The sequence below is a fragment of the Silene latifolia genome, chromosome 10, assembly GCF_048544455.1.
Source record: "Silene latifolia isolate original U9 population chromosome 10, ASM4854445v1, whole genome shotgun sequence".
In the NCBI taxonomy this organism is placed as follows: domain Eukaryota; kingdom Viridiplantae; phylum Streptophyta; class Magnoliopsida; order Caryophyllales; family Caryophyllaceae; genus Silene; species Silene latifolia.
In genome coordinates this window covers 35,084,341-35,106,516 of record NC_133535.1, presented here as the reverse complement: position 1 = coordinate 35,106,516, position 22,176 = coordinate 35,084,341, and the positions used below count along the sequence as shown (strand labels likewise).

The 22,176-nt window shown below is 34.1% G+C and overlaps 2 protein-coding genes across 2 annotated transcripts in view; one reads left to right on the top strand and one right to left on the bottom strand.

Annotated features, from left to right (window-relative positions):
* LOC141605481 (peptidyl-prolyl cis-trans isomerase B2-like) overlaps positions 1-22,176 on the bottom strand; it is a 44,907-nt gene that overhangs the window by 5,121 nt on the left and 17,610 nt on the right. The gene's annotated exons all lie outside the window — the stretch shown is intronic.
* Positions 13,710-20,762, top strand: LOC141605480 (uncharacterized protein At4g37920). The gene is made up of 6 exons (XM_074424267.1): positions 13,710-14,002; positions 14,444-14,886; positions 15,724-15,892; positions 18,060-18,304; positions 19,748-19,935; positions 20,244-20,762. Exons 1-6 carry the CDS (start codon positions 13,924-13,926, stop codon positions 20,401-20,403), a joined length of 1,284 nt encoding a protein of 427 aa, XP_074280368.1. The 5' UTR covers positions 13,710-13,923; the 3' UTR covers positions 20,404-20,762.

Below are 22,176 nucleotides of genomic sequence, written 5' to 3'. Positions count from 1 at the left end.
AATCTATTTGCAACTCATTCAAGGTAAGATTGCTACTCCTTTTCTTTGTTTTAATCAATTAGTAGTATGTGAAAGTGTTGATTTTTCTGAAAAATTCGTTTTACACCCAAAGTTTTTCTTTATATTTGTTGTATTTTGATAAGAATCACCTTAAATCATTGTTGTTGATGCTAGAAATTATAAAATCAAACCAATTTATGAGTATGTGTGGACCGAAATTTCTAGGGTTTGCTCTAAAAATTTGATTTTTGTTCATCTTTTGCATATCTAAAGTTGGAAATAAAGTAAGGAATGCATTAGTATCATTTTTGGTGCTTGATTTTGGTTAATTTCATCAAAACATTTCGTCTTAAAAGTGCCTCCAAACTGAATTTTGCCCAAATCTTTGTAATAATAATCTTTTGTGAAGTTTATTTTGAAGGGTTAAGATCTCAATACTCCTAGCAATTGTGAAAACTTGGTGTCTTGAAGTTTTGAAACTGTCTTTTATGAAATTATGAGGGTAAAGTGAATTGGAAAATTCTTGTTTTGTCTTAAAAGTTTTACTTCAGTTGACACTTTTCTTCACATGAAACTTTGAAAGTTCACTTTGATTAAGTAAAACTCGATGTGTGTGGCTAAAAACATGTTTTGGTTATGGTTGTGGTAGTAGAAATAGAGTTTGTCATACTGTTTGTAATAGGTGGTTACGGTGGTTGCTTGTCGTCTTATGGTCGCATGCGGTATGGTTGCGGATTGCTAAAGGTAGGTTTTCATACTCAGTACTGTTGATTGTTTAGTATGTCAGTTGTGTTGTCTAATTGGATTTGGTGTTATTGTTGGTAGTATAAATTGGTTGTAGTTTGTTGTTGTTGTTTGTCTCTGGTTCGCGAGGTGCGCCCTCGGCTGAGTGGGGTCACTTGCGGGAGTGGCTTCACGCCCTTGATTCGCCCCTTGTGGAATCCGCCACAAGAGGGGGTGTGCTTCACGAATTCACTAATATTAAAAGGTCTAGGGATTAGGTTCACTAGGTAGTTATTCAGGGTGTGATTTAGTTCATTTATTATTATTATTATTATTATTTTTTTTTTGCAAGAAGTTATAATCCTTTTATTCATCCACAAGATGGGGAAAAAAGAAAAGGATAAGATCTTACAAAAGAATAGCCCCTATAGCCTAAAAAGAAAGGCTAACAAGAGTGCAAAGTATTAAGAAAACGAGAAGAGTATCTAGTAGGGGACCTAGAAAGCAAGGACACAAAGATTGTTAGTTTAGCCTGATAAAGCAGCTGCTGCACAGTGTGCTCCTGGGTACTAAAAACCCTGCAATTGTGTTCTTTCCATATGGTATAGATAGCACAGGTAAAACAGCTTAAAACCCAGATGTGCTTCCAATGCCGTCTAGAATGTTTGTGCAGGCACCAATCCAACTCCCTGCTATAGTTATTACTCCTATTAGTAAGGGTGAGCCCAGGTCATTAGCTCCTGCCAAAACTGCTGAGAGAATGGGCAAGCAAAGAACAGATGGTCATGAGTTTCACTAGCCTGCTTGCAGAGGATACATCTATTAGGAGTGATAAAGCCCTTGATGATTAGGTTATCCACAGTAGCAAGTTTCTGTTGACAAGCCAGAGAGGAGATAAAGTTATTATTATTATTAAAGGAAAACATAATTAAAAGTATAGAAGATGAACAACAATTGAATTATTAATAATTTAGGAAAGATTAGAAACAATACCGTAATAATAATGAAGAACAAGCTTAGAAGATCCGAACAATAACAGTAAAACTAAAACTAAGTGTGTTTGAGAGTTTCTAGGGTAATATAAAGCATAGCTAGGTAAAATAATGCGTAAATAAACATAGGGTACGAATTGGGTATTTATAGAAAAACACAACCGACTTATGGAAATTGCGGAAAATATATGAGAATATAGGATCCTCGATCGAGCCTAGGTGCATTCGATCGAGTACACTACTTCCTCGATCGAGCCTAGGTGGGATTGATCGAGTATCCTCTCTATTTCAACTATTTCTTCGTGTTGTCTTCTTAACTTCTCTTCCTTTATTCTTCTAGATTCTCATGTCATGCTTCGTGTATTCCTTCATGCCCAATCCGCGATGCCCATTTCATTCCTTTGCTCCTCAAATGCATCATTCCTGCATTAAACATCAAATAGCGGAAGTAACAACATTCTAACATAAAAGGCATGTAATTAATATAAATTAGCACGAAAATCGTATCAAAAGTAATTAAGGGGAGGCATAAATATGCATATAATTATGACTCATCAGTAGCACCTAGTAATTGGCAGATCACTTACACATACGACAATCTATATTCTGATGATGATTGCACAAAAGCAGACTCAACACATCAAATTATCCAAGAGGCTGAACACCAAGCTTCAACTCCTCACCAACAACTCAAACAAGTCTAGGATGGTAACAATGTAGTAACTCGCGCCAAGGCTCTAAATTAACTACAGTCAGAAGATTTTTAATTAATCCAGAAAAGCACAAAAAAAACATAATTCCAGACACAATAATAGATCAATTCACACAATTCAGTGGCCTTTCCATCCCAAAATCGCAAGTTCAATTTACACAACAACACATACAAGGCCCAAAAAAATGCAGGAAAGTGTAGTCTTTATAAATAATGAAGGCAAAAGATTATACCATTTATGGACAAAAACTTGCATGAATAATGGGCCCGATTAGGCAAATCACCATACATGTGTAGTGCAACCGCAAAACAACGCCAAAGTTGAGCATGCATGCAGCAGAACGGCAGAAGAAACCCACAAAAGACACCAAACAACAAAATGCAGTGAACGCTAAGGATCTAAAAAGCACTGGCCTCTGATACAACGGAACAGTGAAGATCAGAAATTGCATCAGGACGAAGCTTGAAAAGCATGGAAGAAAAGAATTGTTGGGCAAAATGGAAAAGGAAATCGCATGAGAGAGAGGCAGAGAGAGTGTCAAAGAAAGAAGAGAAAGAATCGAGAAGCTTAACAATAAGAGGCAGAGGTATAATGGTCGAAACAAACAAAGTTAACCTTGTTAAGAGTGTAGATTTAAAGAGTGTGTAGAAAAGGAAAGTATATATGTTGAAGTATAACTCATATCTTGAACACCATATAACATGTTATAATGAGATAGTGCCACTTATCATAGCGATTGTCAATTAAGTATCAAGATCGAGGGAGACTCTAGCTCCTTAATAAAAGTTACGCGAAAGTTTAATTGATTGTTGATATATATGCTTCATTATAAATTCTTGGAAAACGAGATAGCGCCACCCAGGGTATAATAGTAAATTGTTTAAGTTTTTTCAATTTTCTCTCCCAAGTTTTGATTTTTCAAACAAATAAATAATAATGGATATTTTAATAAAATTAAATGTTATAACAAATTCTTCAGCCTAACAAATCCGTTAACTCTCAACCTTTTTTTTCAAATTTGTAACAATCATTGGAAGCAATGAAATACACCCATTAATTGTGCATGATGCACAAACATTTCACAAGCAAGTTATGGAAAGTGTTCTGGATTGATCATAATCATTACAATATTGCAATAATCTTATAAAGTGTAGCTTATTCTCGGCTCTTAATTTTTGTAGGGGTAGTACATGTTATGTACTACGCAAATTAGTCAAGTTTAAGTATAAACAAGCAATTCGAATCTAAGGCGGATTGCTTGATATCAAACTATGTTATGGGAATTAGTTTCATGTAACTTTGTTTAAATAAAATTAATATTCCCCGAAAAGTAAGTAATCGGTTAACTGAAACTCAAAATTAATGATAATTTATATTCTCATATGATCAATATCATGAAATAATTATCTTAAAGTCGAATTATATAAGAAATTTTAATATTAGCAGTGCGTGTCGTGCAAATTTGTGTTTATTTATGTTTTTTTAGGCGGAAAAAAAGTTTGTCTGTTTTTTTTATTTTTGTTAAATCTCTAAGTTAAGTGATGAAAAAAATGAAGTAATGATGTACATAGATGAAAATATTGATCGAAATATAGTCTTATCTACTTTCATTGCTCGAAATTACATTTATACCTTTAAAAGGTTGACACAAAATTGAAAACTAAATTAACTTTTTTCTTATTTTCATTTTTATTTAATTATGTGGTACTGAGCACAAATTCTCATTTGTGACGGACAATATCCATCACAAGCTTGTGACTGGTCAAATAATACCCACATGAGTAGATAAAGACAAATGATTTGTAACTCCCTAGGCACTTTATTTTTGTCTTATCTAGCCATATAGGTGATATTTAACCCGTCATAAGCTTGTGACGGATATGGGAGACTTATTGGGTACTGAGTAGGGATGTCAGCGGAGCGGGTACAAGCGGGTACCGCCCCGCACCCGCCCCAGTTGGGGCGGGGATGGGTAGAGCTTTGGCGGGTGATAGGGCGGGTGCGGGTACGAAAATTGTACCCGCCATGGGTAATGGGGCGGGGATGGATTTTGCATCTTACCCACCTCATACCCGCCTACCCACCAATCATTAAAAAAATTAATACGATTATGAAAATTTTTTAAATCTTATTTAGTTATAATTAAGATATAATGTTAATATTAGCTATTTTATAAAGTTTTTTACTAACTTTTTGGTGAAAAAACTAAAATTATAAAGATAAATTCAAAAAAATGGAAATTAACAGTGATTAAATCAACTTTTGCGAAAAAAATTTATCGAATAGAATTATGGTGTAGTGGATTAATGGAAAAGCGGGGCGAGTACGATTTTATATTTCCCCCCGTTGGGGCGGGGATGGTTTTGGAAACTTGTACCCGCCACGGGTGGTGAGGCGGGGATGAGTACGAGTTTTTCTTGGTGGGTACGGGTACGGGGGAGCCTATATCCACCACCGGCCCGCCCCAGTGATATCCCTAGTACTGAGATTTAGTACTATGCTGAACACAAAACACTATCTTTGAAATAGGAGTGTAATAATGTTTTTCAATATTACCCATTTGCTCTCGACCGATTTAATTTGTTTGTCTTTAATTTAAATATTTCAATGATTGATAATGAGCCAGTATTGTCACTACTACAGATACAGGCTATAACAACGGTCAAAAACCGTTGTTATATAAAAAAGCGGACGTTGTTAAAGCGTCCGTTGTAGAAGGTTTTAACAACGGTTAGTTTTCTTAGGGAAACCGTTGTTAAAACTATTAACAACGGTTTTAAATATAAAAACCCGTTGTGGAAAGTGTGACTCAATTTTGGGGGGAAAGTTATAACAACGGGTTTTAATATACAAAACCGTTGTTATAACTAAAGACAACGGGTTGTTTGTAAATAACCGTTGTTGTTTGTTCTTAAAAAATAAAATAAAAAATTAAATTAAATATTACTAGCTATAAATATTAAAGCATCCTTTACCAACATATTAAAGCATCCTTTACTAACATTCATTAATTGAAACAACATGGCAATGAACCCTAATTTTATCAACAACGAAGAATGGCTTACACAAACGATTGAAGATGATGGGAAGGTTCTCGCCGGGCTTCCCGCCGATCAACACCCATTAATCAAAGCATCCCTTGAACATCAACGGAATTATTGGATTAAGAGGCGTGAAGCGGTCCGGCTTGTCAACAAAGCCTCATCATCATCATCATCTTCATACCCTAGTCACACATTACTCGCAACTTGGCTGCAGCCAGAGATATGTTGAGTTGTACTCTTCCAACCTTATCTCCACATGCAAGTCGTGTCCTTGCATATATTCAATCTGTTATTGCAAAATATGAAGCCAATGACCCGGAAGTTAGCGGTATACCAGAGTGGCGTGATTGGTGGCAGGTTGAGAAGCGCTTTTTACGCTTAACCGGGGTTGTTCAGGCTTATTATACATCTTTTGATTTCGATAATTCTTTGTAATTTATTTGGTTTAAAATTAAATGAAATGATCATTTTGAAAGTGTTGAGTTATGCTTGTTTGATTTGCTTCCATTTTTTCAACTCCATAGATCTATCTGTCATCATCAAGATCCGATTATGGCACAACTTCCTAACATATATGGCACAACTTCCTAACATATATATTAATTAAAAAACAACTCAACCCACACATTAGTATAAATACATTGCATTATCTCAACTAACATGCATTTCCATTATCTCAATATATTCTCCAAACCCTAATTTGCTAAAACATGCTCGATCCGTATGAAGGACGCCAAAGAAGATGGAAATGAAATAATTAGAAACACATACATGGAAATGAAATAATTAGCAGAGATCTTTGAACGGAACCTAATGGTCGATAAAAACACATACATTGAAATGAAATAATTAGAACAATAAAATAATGACGATGAAACAAACCGATAATTTAGTAACGTACGTAAAGAGACGATGAAATCAACAAAGTGACGGCGAGAAGATAAAGCGACGATGAGAAAGAGATAAAGAGACGATGAGAAAGTGTGTGTTTTGTGTTTGTGTTTGGTCTCTTCTTTGGGTTTGTGTTTGTGTATTAAGGTTTGTGTTTTGTGGGTGCAGCAGACTTGTGTTTGTGTGGTTTATAGTATGGAAGATATTGACAACGGTTATTAAACAACAACCGTTGTGAAATATGTTTTGACAACGGTTATAAAAAACACCCGTTGTTAAATAAGTTTTAACAACGGGTTTCAAAAATAACCGTTGTGATTACTTTTCACTAAATTTGCGCCAATTTTGCGCCAAATTATTAACAACGGTTGTGCATGGGTGACCCGTTGTTAAAACTAATAACAACGGTTTTTATAACCATACCCGTTGTAATTTATTTTAGTAAAATTCGCGCCATACATTCTACAACGTCTATTGTGATTTTCGTGAATAATCGTTGTTAAAGGGGCGTTGTAGTTGCCTGGATTTGTAGTAGTGTGTTGATCATAAAAATAAATAAAATATTTCAATATTACCCCCGTCGCAAAAATGATTGATATATAATATGATTGACAATTACTCGTAGTATTTAACCATCTCATTTAAGATGGTTTTATTCGTCTTAAACTTTTAAGACAAGTAACATATCAACAAGTAACATATCATTTTCATAGATAAGACAAAAAAAATGCTTATATCTTAGCTAATTGTTGTGAAATAACGAGAAGGGAGAATTGTAAAGAGAAGTTAGAGAGAAAATAAGGGAGACAAAACTGTATTCTCATTCCATTATGAAGGGTATATATATATATATATATATATATATATATATATATATATATATATATATATATATATATAGAGAGTCGGGATCCGGTGAGAACTCCTAAATATTTGAGGATTGAGGATTAGAGTGAGACGTTGGATTTAACTAATCAACAACGCAAAACATACGCGCGATTAAAAAACATATCTCAACTCTCATTTCCTTCCATATTACTTTCTCCCACCTCCTACTTTTTTTATCTCATTGCTGCACAATTTGAAGAGATTCAAACTTCAAAATTTGTGGAAATCATTTAATTTACATCAAGAACATCAAATAAAAAATGAAGAAAATGAGTTTACCGCAATTCATCTTTTAGGTCAATATTGAAAGTTTGAAACAGGTATATTTGTTCTTCAATATTCATGATTAATTCGGTTATTAATTTCCTTATTTCCGTTAATTAATATCCTGTTTTTGAATTAGGGTTTGATTTTGCAAAATCTGACTTTATCGCCATTCTGTTATGATTTTTAATTCAATTTTGTAAGATTTTTTAGTTTAACTGTTTATTGTAGAGTTAGAGATGGATTTAGGTCTAGAATTGATGGAATATATAAGTTTTATTTGTACATTGATTATAATTAATTAGGTTCTGCTATACTTCTATTTGCTTGTCTTGGTTAATAAAGAGGTTACTTTTTGAGATAATAGTAAAAGAGAATGTAACAGTTAGGACCCAAAATATGGGAGATGGGGGTCATCTTTTCAGAATCATAGCATTGTTTAGTTTGGGGAGAGTACTTATTCTGACTTCTTGTTATGTCGTTTTAATTAGATTGTTAATACTGTGTTATTATCCAAAATTCCCTTTTTGTTCTCAATTGATCAATGTAATATTAGGATGTGATAAAGGTAGCCATGTATCTCTACTTTAGCCATTACTTAGCTAGGGATGATGTACACATTTGGATACCTTTTACTCAACATGTTTTGGTTGTTTTCTCAACTCTTTTATACACAAAGTCATGTTTAGAGAAAGGGTATTACAACTTTCTAAATTTTTCTATGCGTAGAACCTTAACAAAAAGTGATACTATACCAATGTAATCTATTTAAAAGCACATGTAGATTGGAAGGGATTTAAAAGCTTCATCTGACAATTAGCCTTTTTATTTGACAAGAGTGTATAAGACATCTTTGATTTCCAGTTATTGTAATTTGATACCACCCATCCCACCGGTTAATCCACAGTTCTCCGTTGAAGCATTGTAGAGTCGAGTTGGTCTGGCGAAAATGTGTTTGATGACTCTTCTTTGGAACAATATCACACGTTATAAGAAACAATATCACACCTTATACAAAATAATATCACTATTCACAAGTGCTTTAAATGATTCCCCAATTTTGTGATATTGTGAAACAATATCAAAACCATTAAAATAAAGAGTAAATTATCAATTACACCCACGTCAAATGCACTTTTTTACATTTACTCCCACGTCAAATTTTTTTTTTAATTTACACCCAAGTTAATAGCTCAGGTTAGAAATTGCACCCCAACCCATTTTCAGGTGAAAAACTATGTGAAATGACAAAATTGCCCCCGCGTGCTTCTAACTCTGAATCAACCTGTGAGTGACTCTTCATTTTACTTCCCCCTCTCACTTTTTACCTTAATTTCATCCCAATATTTCCCCCAAATCTTCCCCTTTCAAATTCCCCAAATTTTCGCATAAATCCCAACTAAATCTTAAATATAATCATTGTACCGCTTGTTTTTTGGGGGCGGTTCTCCTGGCTATTCTGATGCGGATTATAATCATTGTACTAAATGCGTATGTTCTTATGGATGGTTTGACAAAATCAAGCCACTTCTGACAGGCACAAAAAGTAGTAATCAAATCCTATTTTGATATTAATGGTTGAATTATTAGACGGGAATGCTCCGAAGGAACATGAAAACCGAGGACAAAAGGGATGCCAAATTTGCTGCATTTCCTATGAAACACAAAGGCGTCGTGTGTATTTGTATTGTGTATTCTTTCCTGTTTGCACATGTTTGGTTAAATTGAATTGGAAAGTGAACAACTAACCTTCATGAGGAATGAATTACCTTAAGAATAATCTTGGTTTGGGTTTGTATTTCTGGGTTTGGGTTTGAAATTTGGGTTTTTTATCGAGAGAATGTTATTTTGACACTTATGTCGATTTGCGACAGTGGAGCCCTACGAGGCAAATGTATTTGCGTCTGCTTCCGTGGATAAGAACATTGCTATATGGGACACTCGTCTAGGGAAGTTTGCCTTGACATCATTCAAAGCTCACGATGCAGATGTAAATGTACTCTCATGGAACAGGTTAACCAACCTTCTAACTGCCATTAAAAAATATGGGCGTGGTTGTGATCATTTGCACCTGCACATGACTCCCTAACTTTGTAACTTTTGTCATCAGGTTAGCTAGCTGTATGTTGGCATCTGGAAGTGATGATGGGTCATTCTCAATCCGTGATCTCAGAATGATCAAGGTATACATTTGCTTATTCTTCAAATGTGTGAATGTGGGTTTAGGAGTTTTGCATTTCTGTGGCTTAGTAAAGAAAACAATGAGGAATGAATTACCTTAAGGATGAGGAAAACAATGGAGGAAATCAAATTAGGGAAAATATGAGAGAAGGATGAAGAAGGGAAGGGAATGAATGAGATGTTAAACATCAAACAAACACAAGGTTGAAAGGTAGAAGGGCAAAATCGTCCTAAAAAATATGTTTTTACCCAGAAAATTTGAAAATTGACGGAAATTTGGCCGGATTCCGATATTGGGTGCAATTTCTAAACTGAGCTATTAACTTGGGTGTAATTTAATAAAAAAATTTGGCGTGGGAGTAAATGTAAAAATGTGTATTTGACGTGGGTGTAATTGATAATTTACTCTAAAATAAAATACCACAAGTCCTTAGAAACAATATCACAGTTTTGATAACTAGTGACATTATGTTTTTGTTCTTTGTTTTTTTTTTTTTTTTGCAGATTTCTTCACTTGCGGATGTTGATTAAGAGCTTGTGGGCATGCTGAGAAAGTCTATATTACATCATCAACTTAGATAAATTGAATTTTTTTTACTCATGTATACAATTTTTTTTATGTTTAGATGTAATTCCAAATGGCAATAATTTTGTATTCTTTTTCCATTTTTGGTTAACAATATGATAAAACCTCAGAATCAATAATATAGTGTTACCAATATTTGGCTTTTGTATTTTACAATTTCACACGTTATTGTAAACAATATCACACTTCGTTTGAAACAATATCACCATTCTTCTGAAACTATATCATCACATCACACTTAATTGTAGACATTACCCTTTGTGTGATATTGATAACATTATTACATGTACTTATAAACAATATCACTCTATATACAAAACAATATCACGGTTAAAAGTATTTTAAAAGGAGCCTCCAATTTTGTGCTACTGTGAAACAATATCACAACCAATAAAATAAAATACCACAAGTAGTTAGAAACAATATCACTGTTTGTAAAACAATATCTCACTATAAACAAAACAATTTGAAGTAAAAAGGATTTTTAAATCCCTATCCACTTTTGTTATATGAGAAACAATATCACAACCATTAAAGAAAAATATCAAATGATATTTGAAACAATATCACACTTTACCAATAATAATATGCGGGCCAAAACAAATTGTTTAGCCATAACTTCTTTTGTAATATTAATATACAATATTCACCTACACCAGAAATACTTGTTTACCATTAGATTACTTGTCCTACCTGCATTACATCCATGTAATTCCAATTACAATTTTTGTTCAACATATATAGTTGTCATTCTAATTGCTTCATCTACCTCTACCTCTACCTCTACCTCTATTCTTAAGATTTGCAACGGTCTTGTGTCGTAGTGGTCTTATTTCGATCTGTTGTCTATGATTTTCAACATCTTCTCCGCAATTAGGTCCTCTGTACATCAAATGCTTAAAGTGAACATCTTGAATACATCACTCTTATCATTTATCAATACACATCTTATAGCAACAAATTGTGTGTGTTACAATAACCACAAATAGTCAAGATATTTTGTCACCGCCCGATCCAAAGAAAGAAAAGACCTGCCAAAAATCAACCACTCCCATACAGTACATGACCAAAATAATTGGTCTAATCATGCCCCTGCATCACAAAAAATTTAGATTTACCAAAAATTGTTCTCAAGAAGAATAAGAGGCAAGAAAGGATCAGACAATTTGATTGCCCTAGTTGCATGAATGCATTTTTGTTAACATCACAAAGCACGGTAATATGTAATCAAATAAGGTTACAACATTAGCAAAAAGTGATTTTAATTTATTTCACTTTGACACTTAGCGCGGGATGAGAGCAAATAAAATGGTTTTGAGCGAGCGAAATGCCTGCTATTAAAAACGCGAGTGTGTTAGCGAGCTGGCTGTTACGATTGAGTTTAAATACCTGTTTGAATTAAAACTGGACTCTAGTTAGACTACTCAAATCAAAGTTAAAGTTAGGCTACAAGATCTAATAATTTCAACTAAAAGGGCTAAACATTAGAAGCAGATCCAGTGACTACAAGGTAGACATCGACGACTGATTATGCTGCTCAAATCATACAGAAGTTCACTTTTAATCGATCATCTCAAAGAGATTAAAAGAATGTTAAACCTAAAATAACTATAGCATAATAATGTGTATTTGTATGAGATTATTCATTCAAAACTCGAATCGACCAAAGATATTTTAGATTCTCATACATAATTTCATTTTGTTTTCGACAAATTGAATCAAAGCACCATAGTAATTCATGAAATTAAGTTGAATCAAATCCAGAAAGTAAAATGAATCGCTTACAATTAACAAAAATTAAAAGCAAAAACACCATAAAAATATTACCCGACATAGCGGCGTTTTGCAATAGCAATTGATGTTTGACAATAGGTAATCTCAAAAGATGATTTGACGAAATCAGATGAACAAGATTGCAAAGAATTGAGAGAAAATCACAGTAAGAAAAAAACCTAAAGAGAGTGTCTCACCGACGATAAGTTTTAGAGTGAGAAACTGTTTAATAAAAAATGAGGGATGCGATTGTAAGGAGCTTATTATACGATGATGGAAATGTCAATCTTATCCTTCTTGAATCGCACACTATGATAGCATTTGGATCTCATTGATCGACGGCTTAGATGTGTTCCTCAATCCTCAAATATATGAGGTATACTCATATGATCCCAATCCTATATATATATATATATATATATATATATATATATATATATATATATATATATATATACAATACAACGAGAAAGAGTTTCCATAAGATAATATATTCTAAAATACTCTAAAATATGAACATGCATATAATATCCATATTAATAATATTTCATAACACTAATGAATTTTCTATCTATGCAAATGATAGACTATTCGGCCCATTTCGAAAGTGGTAAACAACCCCCTTAAGTTTACTTCAACGTGAGATTAAGCCCTTTAAGTTTGATTTGGAGTAAACAACCCCCTTAACTTTGCTATAAAGTGAAATCAAACCCCTTTTATTTTTCCGGCCAAAATCTCACCGGATTTTTCAATTTCTCACCAATTTCTCATATCGGTGTACATATTAGGTACTCCCTCCTATTCTTAATAACCCTCCCCTTTCATGGAGGGCACGGGAATTAAGGGAGGGGAGTATTATATGGTAAAGTATTGTAGTGGGGTAGGAGATTGGAGAGAGGGAAGGTATTGTGTGATTAAAATAAGTATTGTTGTGGGGTAAGATGATTAAAATAAGATAAAGTATGAGTATTGTGGGGTATTGTTGTGGGGTGGAGTGATTAAAATAAGTATAAAAGTTTGCTATATAAGGAAATGGGGAGAGTATTGTGAATAGACGAAAAAAGAAATAGGGAGAGTTATTTAGAATAGGAAGGAGTATAAATTTCACTCCTTATTACTTTATACATGTAGATGTACCACAATATTTATAGCGTCTTAAAAAACACATGATCATACTCTTGATATTAACAATCAAAATGCCGACTAAAATACGTGAATGAAGAATAATTATGAATTCCAGTAATTGTCCACACTCAATAGTCGTACAATATATTTTTCCCTACCAACACCCTTGAATGATGCTAAGAATAATAGCTGCATGGCTACATCTTCAACAATTTAATTTGTTATTTTGGAGAGGAAGACCAATTTGGCAAACCATGGATTTGATCTTAGATTACCGGGCAAACAACTCGACAGTTTTTGAGGATCATCATCACCGCCCTTACTTGATGACAGGAGCACACAAATGAAAAAGTAAAGGTATCCGAGAGAAATTTATACCTAATATGTACACCGTATGAGAAATTGGTGAGAATTTGAAAAATCCGGTGAGATTTTGACCGGAAAAATAAAAAGGGTTTGATTTCACTTTATAACAAAATTAAGAGGTTATTTACTCCAAATCAAACTTAAGGGACTTAGGTTGTTTACCACTTTCGCGCAATCCAATCTTAACACCGATAATCACAGCATAAAACACATCGTTCTAGACTTGTAGGGTCGAAAATTGAAAGAAAAAAAATCATGGATGCATGAAATCAGAATTTGTAGCCTCAACAATTGGAAGCGATAAAATTAAGAGATGGTAGGTCTTTGATTATCTATCTACGAAGTTACTAACTGTTGCAAGCTCCCCGTCCTCAGCAATGGCGGTTATGCCATCCTCTTCTTCTCTGCTCATTACACCGCCCATTTTCAAACTCCTTTCCTTCAATTGCACTTCAGGTATTCTTCAATTTTAATTACTAGTTGCGAATTGAGTCGATATTAGGTTTTGTTTGGTGGTATTCCACATTACTATTGTGTATAATCAGAGGCGGAGATAGAAATGAAACTTTGAGTAGCCAACTTCCCCTTGTCGTTTTATATTGTATAATCAGATAGAAATATTGGAGTATATTGACGGTATTGAAATGTGAAGGAAGATATTATGAACCTTTGTGTAGCCAATTTTCCCCTGTCATTTTATATTCCACGTTACCATTGTAAAATTTATGCTGCCATCATTATCCATGGTTATGAATCCTATGTGAATTTTTGCCCCAGTAAGTTGTATTTTATTCTGTGTTCTTCTTTGATTGTGGTTCCTTAAACTTGCTAATGTTTCTAGTTTACATCATCTGCTTCCTGTTTTAGGCGCTGAAAAAATTTTGCTGTCTTTTTCAGTGAATTTTGGAAAAGCAATGCATAGACAACTGCTCGTCCAGTCTGTTCATAAAACCGATTTGAGATCACAGCCTCGCTCTTTTCAAGATTATAGTGTCTTTAATGCGAATAGGTCTTGGTATCCCTCTTTTGCGGCAACTGGTAACACAACATCTTCAGTGGCAGAAACCTGTGGGGAAGAGCAGATGGAATCACCAGCTCCGTCTGATGATGTATCTGACAAAATGGATACTCATAAAATGATCCGCATTTGTGACAAATTAGTTGATGTATTTCTGGTAGACAAGCCCACTGCAACTGACTGGAGAAGGCTATTAACTTTTAGCAAAGAATGGAATAATATTCGACCTCACTTTTATCAGCGTTGTCAGGACAAAGCCGACAGCGAGGGCAACCCTGAAATGAAGCACAAGCTACTTCGCCTTAAACGAAAGTTGAAAGAGGTGGGTGGAAATTGACCTGGCCCCTCCCTTCTTTTCTTTTATGTTATTTTGACACATCACTTTGGCTACATGTTGTGAGCCTCATACTGCGACCTTTTGACACGAGTTACACTCGACAGTTTCAGCCGTGTTAGAGTGACAGTTTTTCGCTTTTTCTTATATATTGATGGCACCTACTTGAGGCCTTCACTGTAGAATTCAGCTGGAAACTGTTTGATGCTTCTACTTAAATCCATCAAATTCATAAATGTCATGTAGAAAGTTAAGTTTTAAAATTACTAGTTCCTGCTAGAGATGTGTATTTGGCGAAAGAGTGTAAGATTTGGAGGCTTTAACCTCCTCTTCATTCTAACTTTTGAACAAATACTTCATGTCCAGAAAACATACTAATTCAAAGGGTTTCATTGGGTTCTTTTGCACTTTTTCAGTTTGCAGTTTTTTCCTTTTTCTCCCATTCTCTTCTTTCTTTGATCTTAGTTCTCTTTCTCGTAGTGTCATTGCTTCACTTTGCATTTGTTTACTCTCATTTTTTCTTTTCTGCCCAAGTCCTTTTTCTGTTTTCATTTCTCTTTCTTCTATTACCCCCTTTGTCTCCCTGCTGTATCCTCGCCCTAGTAATGGTCCCTTACGTCAGTTCCCAAATAATTTGGACTCAGGATGTTCTATTATTGAAACAGACTACATCAAAATACTGCTTGGGTTGGGGGGTTGAGGGGCCTGCCTTGTGTTAATGATATACCATACCTTCATACTCGCATTTTTTGATGAACTGTTTTGTTGCTGCTTATTACTTTTGGTCTTTACTTTTTTCAAACCCTCTTGAACTTTGTCTTGCAGATTGATGAAGACATTCAAAGACATGATGAACTTCTCGAGGTGGTCAGAGAGGCCCCATCAGAGATAGGTGATATTGTTGCTAGGCGCCGTAAAGACTTCACGAAGGAGTTTTTTATACATCTTCACACTGTTGCAGAATCCTGTCATGATAATCCTACTGAGCAGGATGGTTAGAAACTCATTGCACCTTTTGAATTATTTCGTTGATCTAACTTTTGTTTATCATTGCCAGTTACCGTGTTATGTGATTGACTGTTGCCTATCTCTACTATGAAAGCTTTAGTTGTTATGCGATTGACTGATGCCTATCTCTACTATGAAAGCTTTAGTTGTTTGGTAATTTCCCTGACTTTGTACCTTTAGATGGCTTGATCTTTTCGTTTGGGTGCTGAATGTTTTACTTAGTCATATTAGATATGCATATTTGTGGAGATATTTTTTACCGTTGTCAATATTTAGTTTATTAGGTCATGTGATCGAATCTAAATATTAATTCAGCTTATGCTTATTTTATTTTGTTTTGTTTTTTTGAGTGATGTATGTTTTTGGTCTTTCTAATGAGTGATTGATGTTTCGCCTCAAATCTCAATCTCATTGAAGTAGTAAAGCCTAGAGGTCAGAAAAGCTGCCAATGTTTCAAGCTCCTAAATTCTGGGTGTATTTTCAATTTCTTCTCTGTTTTGTTTTTGTTTACTTATTGTTCTCATCCGAGAGGGAATGGAGAGGTTAGATAGTTTCTTTGGTTGCTCACCTTACCAAGAGCTAGGTAGGTATATATTTTATCAACTTGTTGGTTTCACAGTGTTATGGAAAGGAGTGGAAAGGAAATGAAAGGAAGAATAAAAGAAGATTTGTGAAGTTCGTGAGAAAAATTCGATTTCGTTTGGTTATCAGTTGCTGAAGAAATGGTAAATAACTTTAGTTTTAAAAGATATATTTACCCTTTCCGTGGTAATTGAAATTACCAATTTTTAGCTTTATGTGTGGAATGAAGTAAGCATAACAGTTAGATACAGTATAGTGGAAAGCTAATGAAAATATTATGCATTTTCTGAAATCCTTAAAATTATCCTACAAACGCATCCAAAGTCAAGTATTAACAGATCTATTACAGGCTCTGAAGTCTTTCATCACCTGAATATGAAACAAAGAAGTGCTAGTACTTAAACTTTCATTTGTCTTATGACAACAATATCATTTGTAAGATGGGAAAATAGTTATTGTTGAACAGAGAGAAGCAGAACTGCAAAACCGGACACAGTCATTCTGTCAAAGTTATTTTTTTCTTGGGATTTTCTACGGTGTATCCTTGTGTTTTTCCAAATTCTAACATATACCCTCCATTTTTAAGAAACATCCGGTATACCCTTAAACTCCAAGATTAGTACCTAAAATACCCCAAGGATCCAAATTCGAGTTTTTTAATGGTTAGATATTGTCACAAAAAAGTGTACATTGATGAGAAAATAAGGATTATATTGGTGATGTTACGAATTTTGGATGAGTAATCAACCAAAACGCCCAAATATAGTATTTAAAATCGTAAATTTTTAGCATTTAGGGTATTTCTCGAAAATATTATTGAATTCAGGGGTATTTTGTGTGATATTGAAAAACCGAGGGTATATCGTAGAATCTGAAAAACGGGGGTACATCGTAGAAAAGCCCTTTTTTCTTTTAAAAACGTTTATGGGCTCCTAACTAGGAAATCCTCTTTGAATGCCTATGACAAGTAACAGCATATCATTTTGGTTAGGTTTTTTTTTTTGGGAAATGTGAAATTATGGAGGGCCGTAGGAGTCAACCATCCTCGTAGTAGATATGTTTAGCATTTAAATATCTGTATGGCGTGAATTGTTTGCTTTCTTCAACTCCAATATCCACAATTTCGTTAATGAATTCTTCAGTTCGATTTATTTTTGGCCATATGTTCTGTAAAATAACATTGCCTTCTGTAATGGCCTTAACAACACTATCAACTCCCTTCGTCAATATCTTGGTCTCTTGGTTGTCAAGTCCCTACGCTAGTGTATGTGATTTTTTTGGTTGGTGTACTGAGTTACATTTGGAAGACTGAACGGCTATATGCAGTTAAGGTTCTTTTGTGTTACCGTCTTTGACAGTTTTTTCTTTTTTAAATCTTGGAGAGAATATTGTGATATTCGAAGGTAAAAAAGGGGTATGTGGATAATCTGAATTGTTAACGTTTTCATTTATCTTCTCCAACACCCACTTGGTGGGAGGACAATGTCGCTGTTTTGTGGTTTTATCTTAATTCCTCTACCCCCATCGTTTCGTCTTTCTTTGGTAATAATCAAGCTTAATTTTGTAAATAGCTGTGGCAAAGCTTGGAAATATGTGTGTCGCGGCAGTCCAAGCATATGACACAGCTTCTGAAAGCATAGAAGCAGTAAATGCTGCAGAAATGAAGTTCCAAGACATTATCAATTCTCCCTCTGTAGATGCTGCTTGCAGAAAGATTGACAGCTTAGCTGAGAAAAATCAACTTGATTCTGCCCTTGTTTTAATGATAACAAAAGCTTGGTCAGCTGCTAAAGAATCAAACATGATGAAAGAGGAGGTAAGTAATCACTGGTGCAAGAGCATTTGAATTCTTCGCAGTTTTTCATGAAAGAAGTTTACCATGCAATGTCTGTTTCCCTTAGCACAAATCTCATATGAGACGACCTCATGATGAAATTATCAGCCCATACTATGCAGAATTGTGTAATTATAGCAGGTACATACTACATAGTTAACAAATGGTGATTGCTTGGTTTGCTCTTCATTTACACTCTATCCTTGGAAAGCCGAAAAACAATTTTAGACCCACAATAGCAATGCTCTATTACATACACTACATCTTAATTTTTGGTCCCACTTTTATATTTACATCCTTAAAAAAAACAATATTCCTCTCTTTTCCATTTATAGCAATGCTCTGTTACACACCCACTTTTAATGGCAAACTTGCTCCCCAAGTGCACTTGTGGGAGAGCTGGTCTCCAGTTTCTTCAAAGGAGCATATGAAGATTGAAGAGCATATGAGAGCACAAAGGGCAAAAAATACCTGTTTTTTTTTCCATCAATGGGGACCACCTTAGAGAGCTTCTATTATACATGCTCTTGGAGGACTATTGGGTATATGGATAGGGATTTTAGTTGAATTGGGTTTATCTTTATCCTACTATATATTACTATGGGACCTTCTCTTAGTAGACTGATTGTTTTCTTTGTACCACAATGGTGAAGATTTAGCAACTTGTTGCAGATGTGTATAACGGTTTGCCTGAATCTTTGTTGAACCTCAGTAAATTACTCATATTATATATGATTCAGAATTTCAGTTGTGAGAAGATCATAACATCTGAGAATGTATAAATTAATTTGGTGTTCTTGAAACACTGTAGGATTCTATGGAAGAATCCACCCATAAGTTACTCTTTTATTTTTTATAGTTTGGAGGAGGGGTGTTACTGTGTTAGGGTATGCTGTTAACATTAATTGTGCAACAACTGAATTTTCCCTTTCTGATCGTTCTTAGAGCTGATATCTGGAGTAGTATTTTGCTGCTCGCCATGTTAAAAATTTAAAATTTTACAAATCTCCATGATTTCAAAGTGCTTCGAACTGTAAGTCTCAAGTTGAGTTTTTAGAAATCTCACTTATGTATCAGGGAGTAAAAGGGAAAAGAGAGAGGAAACATAAAGATCTAAAAGTCTAGTGAAGCAAACAGTATATGATAAAGAATATTAGAAAATGATCCTCAAAGGTTTTTTTTTTTTGAGTTTCAGCATATGCATCTGCTTGTATTTGAACTCTAGACAAAGGATATGCTGTATCATGTATACACTATTTTTGGAGGAAATCTTTAGAGGGTTAATGCCAAAAGACTTCTGAATATGATTCTGTAGTCAGTGAAACAAATTGGTATATGATTAACGGATATTAGAAAATGCTCCTCAATTTTTATCTTTTCTTTTTTAAACTTCAGCGTTTAATTTCGCTCGTCTTTGTACTCTAGGCAAAGGATGTGCTGTATCATTTATACACAACTGCTAGAGGTAATCTTCAGAGACTAATGCCAAAAGAGATACGAATTGTAAAGTATCTTCTCATGATTGAGGACCCAGAAGAAAAAATTTCTGCTCTCAGTGATGCATTTACTCCTGGGGAAGAGCTTGAGGGAAAGGACGTGGATAGCCTCTATACGTATGTATATCTGTTTTAATGGTATTAAGAGTTGCTTACTTTAGTTTATTGAACTATCCAGAATCTTTCAGTGACCCCAATTTAGATGTGGTTCATTGTCTGATGGTATTAAATTCTTGTTTCAAGTCTTGATCAATGGTCAAATATCGGTCATTGCAGCATAAATGTCTCAAAATGCGGTCAGCATGATGTTGTATCGCATCCGATATTTGATAAATACCATGCCTTACATCCCTCCATTTCATTTGAATATTTCCTCCCTAAATGACTTCTTAGAAACTCACTGTGGTCTGTTATAAAACGTGTAGGACACCTGAGAAACTGCACACGTGGATCAAATCCGTCGTGAATGCTTATCATTTCAGCCAAGAAGGAACGCTGATCAGGGAAGCAAGGGATTTGATGAATCCGAAAATTATCCAAAAGTTGGAGGAACTGCAGAAGATTGTGGAAGATAAGTTCTTGTAAGATGAATCTGGGTTTCTGAATGAATGATATTTAAACACACCATTGAAGATGCTGGCCGATACATGGGTTACCATGTTGGAGTTTTAACTTCAAACGACTATTGAGCCATATATTGTACCTCTTAACCTCTGCCAGTGTAAGCCTACTGCTCGAGTGTTTCAGCTTTCAGCAATCTTGCGAGGATTTACCATCTGGAAGCTGATACCTATATGATGCCATTTGATATTCTGAATGATGAGAAGAAAAATGAAATGTGGTTATATATGGTAAGCTCCTTTGTAAACATGTGAGATATAGGTCTGACTATTACAGTTTTTGTTTATAGATATAGCAGTTTGCCTTTAGTCCTTTGTTTCTGAGCATATAATTCCTTATAGTTTGTCGTGCTGATCATTGAGGACATCTGGTCTCAAGAACTGGTTAGTCCTCAATCTCCTCATGAGGTCTCGCCATCTGCAGAGTATTGTATTAGCACAAATTCTTACTTGGGGCGGACACAAGTTGGTAATAACTCACATCCGATTTAAATAATCTTAGAAAGGAAAGAGGGTTGTGAAACATCACAAGCGTTACAAGCAAAACATGTATTAGCACAAATAAAAGTTTTCCAATTATTAAATGCTGTCGGCGTTTTACTAATGGTATTGGCATTTTTATAAAAAAAATTCCAAAATTACTTCGTCCTTCCTCTCATCTACTTCCACTTTCTCATAGTACTATTTTCCATGTCCCTAGCAACGTCCATGCCTACGAATAGACATGAAAAACCTGTTGATCTCGTCAGGAAGTGATTAAAAAAAGAGTCGCTCCAAACGGACACTCAAAAGCAGAGTTATGACGATACAATTTTTTTTTTTTTTTTTTTTTTTAATCTCCAATCTAACTTTGTAAATTGTTTAAAAATCATGAATTTTCAAGTCAAAGTCTTGGTTTGGAATTTTGGATGGATTTTTAATGCTCTTGATTGTACTTCTTACTAGGTAGTATCCCGCGTTTTGCGCGATTTGTTTTAAAATTTTATTATTTTAATTGAAGAAAAATAATACTCCTTCCAATTCGCTATAATGTTCCCTCTTTCTCGAAATAGATTATTCAAGTAATGTTCCCCTTTCCTTTTTTGGTAATTTTTACTCTTATTTTATTCATCCCTCTCTCCTATTATCAAACCTCACATAACTCTTTTACTCTTATTTTATTACTTTCCTTAATGTTTTGGCCCCACAACTCCTTATTTAACTACTAACTATTCTTCCCTCTCTCATATATCAACAAACCCCACATTTGTCTTTTATTCTTTTATATTGATTTTTCTTAAGTATTGTGTCATTCTCAAATGGGAACATTATGATGAATTGGAGGGAGTATAATTCATATATGATCTTTAATATTTTTACTTAGAAATAAAAATAAGTTAATTTTTCTAAAATTTAATTTTTTTTAGGTTTAACTTCAATGTTTTAAAATAAAATACATACAATTTTAATTATTAAAACTAATAAGTGATAATTAATTATGCGTGATAAACGTTTTATAAATAAATTTGTTACTTATCTAATATCATATTAATTAAAATAAAATTTATTCGAATAACGCAACGATGAACATTGAGTTCTCACATTATATTATTTAACGATACATTATGTCCTGAATCAGTTAATATTTGTTCAAAATGATGTGAATATAGTTTTATGTAATTTATATTTCTTTATGTATAACGTGTGATATTTATATATCAAACATATAGCGTCCAAACTCAACTTATTTAATTCTTTT

What these genes read in the sequence shown, in the direction of transcription:
- LOC141605480 (XM_074424267.1), top strand. Translation starts at nt 13,924, where the DNA reads ATGGCGGTTATGCCATCCTCTTCTTCTCTGCTCATTACACCGCCCATT. An exon ending in TTCCTTCAATTGCACTTCAG is followed by an intron (nt 14,003 to 14,443) that starts GTATTCTTCAAT and finishes TGTCTTTTTCAG; the next exon opens with TGAATTTTGGAAAAGCAATG. An exon ending in GACGTGGATAGCCTCTATAC is followed by an intron (nt 19,936 to 20,243) that starts GTATGTATATCT and finishes TAAAACGTGTAG; the next exon opens with GACACCTGAGAAACTGCACA.